This window comes from Octodon degus, unplaced genomic scaffold (genome assembly GCF_000260255.1).
Source record: "Octodon degus isolate 3935 unplaced genomic scaffold, OctDeg1.0 scaffold00109, whole genome shotgun sequence".
In the NCBI taxonomy this organism is placed as follows: domain Eukaryota; kingdom Metazoa; phylum Chordata; class Mammalia; order Rodentia; family Octodontidae; genus Octodon; species Octodon degus.
In genome coordinates this window covers 678942-684462 of record NW_004524685.1, presented here as the reverse complement: position 1 = coordinate 684462, position 5521 = coordinate 678942, and the positions used below count along the sequence as shown (strand labels likewise).

The following is a 5521-nucleotide window of genomic DNA, read 5'->3' as shown; positions in this document are numbered from 1 at the left end:
TAATTTTCCATAACTTTCATCCTATAATAAAAAAGAAAATAAACCAGAGTAGGTGACACACAGCTGTAATCTCACCTCTTAGAGGGGCTACAGCAGGGTGAATCATAAGTTTGAGGCCAGCCTGAGCAATCTATTGACTGTCTCAAAATGTTTAAAAAGGAGTTATGGCTAAGGTATCAGCCCAATAGTACGGTGTTTGCATGGTATGTAAGGCCCTGGGTTCAATTCTCACCATTGGGGGAAAAAAGATGAAGTTTCTAATTAATAATTGTTGGGCCAGCCAGATAGCTCAGCAGACTAAAGTGCCTGCTTAGGCAGAGTGCAGCAGCCAGCATTCAATCCTCCAGTGTGCATTGCTGGCCGCACCCCTGGGATGCACTGAGATGGCAACTGAGACTGGGCATGGTGGCACACTCCCATAATCCTAGCACTTGAGAGGCTGAAAACAGGAGAATCACTGAGTCTGATTTACGTAGTAAGACTTTGTAGACCCTGTCTACAGAAAGAAAAAAATGATAATTATTATTTTTATGTTTGGCCTTCTTAAAAAAAAAAAAGAAACTGGAAATCAAACTCAAAGCTTCATACTTGCCAGGCAGGCACTTGTGCCACTGAGCTATATCCCAGCCCTGTTTAACCATTTCTACTTCTCAAAGAACTTTAAACTGCCTATGAAAAATTTTAAAAAGTATCTGTATAATACAGAGATATTTTCAAACTCTTTAACTTGTTAAACGAAACTTAAAAGAACTCATTAATATAAATTAGAATATAACTTATAAAGAGGGACTGAACACAATTAGTCTGAATCAAAATGATAAGCAATTCCATGAAATTGAGTGTGCTTCAATCTGGTAAGTATGGTCCATGGCCTAGTATCTCCCCACACACACACACACACAAAGGGCTTGTAGATGTCTTTTAGCTTAATGTGCTGTTTAAATTATCTCATTTTGCAGATGATAAAGTATTTTTGTGTTGTGTTCACTTCACTTCCCTTTTCTGCTGTAGTACTTTCCCTGGTAGAGCCGATCTGAGAAATTCCCATAACTTTTAAAATTTTATGTATCTCTTGCTTCACTTATGTGCGATTTGTGAAATTAAAATGTTTTTAATTCTTCTTAGAACATGTTTGCAGTGCATAATCATCACACTGCCCATGGGAGCTGGTGCTTGTACATGACACATCGTAACTTTTTACATCCCATATCCTCCCCTTCCCACCCCTCCATCTCTTGGCCCCCTTCCCACTTCCAAAACATCTCCCTTAAAAAACAAAACAAAACATAATAGGAAACTGAAGTCATGGCTGTGAAATTAAAATTATTAGTAAAATATTTAATACTAGAAAAATGTGAAGTTTGACTATGGCAAAAATTTGAGAGTGTAATACTTTCTCAGTTTCAATGAGGACCCTTGCAGTATTGGGGATGACTACAGGGCCTTGAATATGCGAAGACAGTACTTTTAATACGAAGTTATATCCTTAGCCCAAGCTCTGTGTGTGTGTGTGTGTGTGTGTGTGTGTGTGTATGTGTGTGTGTGTAAGAGCACATTTTATTGGGAAGCAGAGAGCACACAGCATGCTGACCAGACAAAGACAGAGAAGTAGACACCCTATAAGTCATACTGGAAAAAACATGCCATGTTACTGATAAAAATCAACTGTCTCCCTCAGGGCTCCTTCCTAAATCTCATCCTTCCCAGGGGTTGAGAAAAGTCCCAACCACTTGCCTGAAGGCAGCTGCAGTTCGCTAGAGATATAGCCCCTCAGGGCGCCTTCCTGTTTCTTATAAAGAACTTTTTCTTTAGATTTCTTGAAGTCTGCATTTGTGACTTTCATTCTATGTTCTCTCAATGCCATCAGACTACCTTCTGTACAGACTTCCTTGACATCAGTACCAGAGAGATCCTCCTTTGCCATGATCAGGTCATCCAGGGTTATATCATCTGCCAGCGCCATCTTGCTGGTGTGAATCTGAAAGATGCCCTTCTTGGTCTTTTCATCCAGCAGGGAGATCTTGAGCTTCCTGTTGATGCGCTCTAGTTTGACCTAGGGCTGGGTCCAAAGTTTCAATTCAGTTAGTGGACATGATAACTTTTACATCTCCCTGTGAGTCAAATCCACCCAACTGCTTCAACAGCTCCAACATTGTTCGCTGAATTTTTCTCTCACTTCCGGAGTTTGAATCATACCTTTTTGGTCCCAATGGTGTTGATTTCATCAATAAACATGATAGATGGCATATGTTCTTAAGCAACTCAGAATAATTCCCATACAAGTTTGGGCCCATCGCCCAGGCACTTCTGAGTAAGTTCAGAACCAACCACTCTCAAGAAAGTAGCCCAAACGGGCCGGGGAGATGGCTCAGTAGAATATGTGCTTCCTTGGCAAGCACAAGGGACCGAGTTCAATCCCTGGTTCTGCCACAAAAATAATCATCATCATCTAAAAAAAAAAAAAGAAAAAAGAAAAGAAAAAAGAAAGTAGCCTAAGTTTGATTTGCTACTGTTTTGGCAAACAAGGTTTTACCAGTGTGAGATGGACCATAGAGAAAGACCCTCTTAGGGGCTTTATACCCATCTCTTCATAGTATTCAGGATGGGTGAGCGGAACCTCCACAGATTCCTTAAATTTCCTGGATTTGGTTGTCCAACCTACCAATGTCTGCATCAGTTTCCTGTGGAGCCTCTTCCACCTTCATGATCTGTGTCATCCATCAGCACCCCAATTACAGCATCACCCTGTGGTTGAGTAGGACTGAGCAGCCTAGTTCCAGCAGATCCTTGTCCACAAATGAAAGGATGCTGACATAGTGTTCTGAGCCCACAGATGTAGACAAGATGGCATGACTGTCATCAATGATCTCTTCCAAGGTTCCTACTGACACTGGGATCCCCCTCAGATCATCTACCTTTGACCTTTCCTCCTCTTGCTTTTCTTCTAATGGTTTCATTTGTTCCTGAGTTCTAATGAATTTTTCCTCCAGCAGAAGAGTCTTTAAATCTAACTTGAGTAATTTTAAATGGCATTGAGTGTGAGGTGTCACCAGCAGCAGTTTGCTGGCAGTATCTGGTCCTTTCATTTTTTTCTTTTTCCCCACTCTAGTTGGTACAAGAGGTCCCTATTTCCTTTTCTCATCCTTGTCATCCTTCTTACCACCTCCAGGACCATGGCCACCAGTCTGACCCACCGTGTCTACACTGCTCTCAAGAACTCTGTTTTAAAGGATGTTGTAAACAAGCACAGATGGCAAGCGGGAGAATTAGGTTCTAGTCTCCAGGTGTGCCACTAAGTAATAATGTTGTCTTGCTCCTAATTAGCTAAGTGGTGGCTTATTTTTTCTATCCACAGTATGAGTTAGGTTAGATACCATCTCTGTTCTGCATTTAAAATTTCATAGTGCTGAAATGTGAACATTTTTTTCTAATACCTAAATTTGTTTGTATAAAGAATGCTCACTGGTTATATCTCTAAGTCATTACATAAATAAACTTTAATTCTACCATTATTAATCACCTGTTATGTGCTCACCAGCAAACTCAAATCCCTTCTGAAATAAGGAAAGACAAAGATAATAAAAAATATTCAGCATGGATTGAATACCCTAGAATAATACACTCAAAATGGTTAAAACGGTACCTTCATATTTCACAATAAAAAATTATACACATGTACATATCTATGCAGTGCATACTTTGCACCTACCAATTAAAATTGTATAATAGTAGTTTTGGGCAAAAGTCTGTTTCCCCAAGGTCTCCCCAGTCACTTGCTGTAGATGCCTAGTTACAACTCCAGAGCCTATTTCTGCCTGGCACTTAAGTTATCTGGGAAGGTAATTACATATACTAGCTTTTTCAAATGTTAGTTCGCGTATTTTAATTACTTTCAACCAAGGCAATGCTTTAAGATTTTTGAAGTACGAGAAAATGTATCAATACGCCATACGTTGGAGTTCAGAAAAAGTGATCCTAGAACTCTAGTTCTTTAATAAATGCTAGACAAACAGATGAACATAAATCCAAGCATCAGTCCAACAGGTAAGACTTTTAAAGTGTATGTCAACTAAACTCATCTAAGTACCTATTTACCTAAATAACCCCTATCATTTTCTCCAGGTACCCTTTAACAAAACTATTGTACTTTCGCCTCAATCAGAAGTAAAACATTTGACTATATAAGCTTTCCACGCAGACAACAAAAACAATGTGTTGGAAACTGTGCTCTTCCGGAATTCTGTAGTGTCCTATGTTAAAAACCTAAACTTACACTACATGGCCGTCCGTCACTAAGTAGATGAGTTAGTTCTGTTTACCCACACCAAGGAACGCTGGCATTTTTCCATTCCTGAGGCTGACGCCGCCCCATCTCCTTCAAACAAACTCGGTTGAAACAATTCAACAAGCCAGCCTAATTCAATTCTGAGCTCACTAGAGTTCTCAAACCCAAACCACAGTAACTGAGCGCTCGAGGAAAAGGCACCCTAAAGGTTTCTCAGTGAAAGTTACCAGGGCTCCAGCTGCTCACATTTCTTGAAAAGCACAGCTCACGCACTAGTGCAGCCAAGCGCGAGGCTCCTGGTGCAGGAGGCGAGCGCTGGGTGGGGGCGCGCAAGGCCGAGTATCAGCACCGGTCGGTGCGCGAGGGAAAGGGGGGACATAAGATCCTCGGCGTCTGAGTCCTCCCGAAGCTCTCGGGGCCGTCCAACGAGAAAGAGCCTATTTAGTTTGGTCCCAAACTTCGGCCGCGAAAAGCAACCCGGAGAAAGCGAAGGGAACGCGGCGAGTGGGCTGCGCAGACCTAGCGATCAATCGCGGCGGGCCGTTAAGCGCCGCAGCCCGCGGGCGCCGGTTCGTTTCCGCTCGCCCCCCCGCCTCCCCCGAGCCGCCGGCGCAGCCCTTGCCCGGGTTCTCACCCGCCCGGATCCCACGGCCGCCCCGCCCCGCCCCGCCCGGCCCCGCCCGCCCGGGGCCCCTCCGCCGCAGCAGCCCCGCCCGGCATCACGTGTGCCGGCTGCCGCCAAGTGAGGCCGTTTTTGCGACGCGGTGACAGCCAAATGGTGCGACAGGAGGAGCTGCAGCCGCGGCCGCTGCGCCCCGCACGGAGAGGCTCGAGGCGGCTCCCGGCGTCGCCCAGAGGGAGCGACTGAGCGGGCAGAGTCCGACGCGGGCGGCGGCGGGCGGCGGGGCAGCCGCGGCGAGGGCCCTCGCTGCCGCCGCTCTCCATGCGCCCGGCCGAGTGAGCCGCGCCTCGCAGGGGCTGCGCCTGGGAATCCCTACTTGTTTTTTTTTCCTTTCTCCCCGCTGCTCGCCCGACCCGGCGCCGGTCCCGCCTTCTCCCTCCGCCGCCCGCGGCCGCGTTCAGGTGCGGAGTCGGAGCGCGCGCAATGGCGGCCAACCCCGAGCGGGGGGAGATTCTGCTCACCGAGCTGCAGGTAAGGGCCGCGGCCCGGGCGGGAGGCGCCAGCGAGGGCGCGGGGAGAGCGTGGCGCGCGGTCGGCCGGGGAGCCCCGCGCCC

General features: G+C 46.1%; 1 protein-coding gene and 1 pseudogene across 1 annotated transcript in view; one reads left to right on the top strand and one right to left on the bottom strand.

Moving 5' to 3' along the window:
- Positions 1-1754: 1754 nt before the first annotated feature.
- On the bottom strand, positions 1755-3950 carry LOC101573502 (annotated as a pseudogene).
- A 1194-nt stretch (positions 3951-5144) lies between these two features.
- Positions 5145-5521, top strand: part of Pkn2 (protein kinase N2) — a 128861-nt gene continuing 128484 nt past the window's right edge. Inside the window, 1 exon segment of the mRNA XM_023724333.1 lies at positions 5145-5438. Coding sequence (XP_023580101.1) covers positions 5391-5438 — 48 coding nt within the window. The 5' untranslated portion in view covers positions 5145-5390.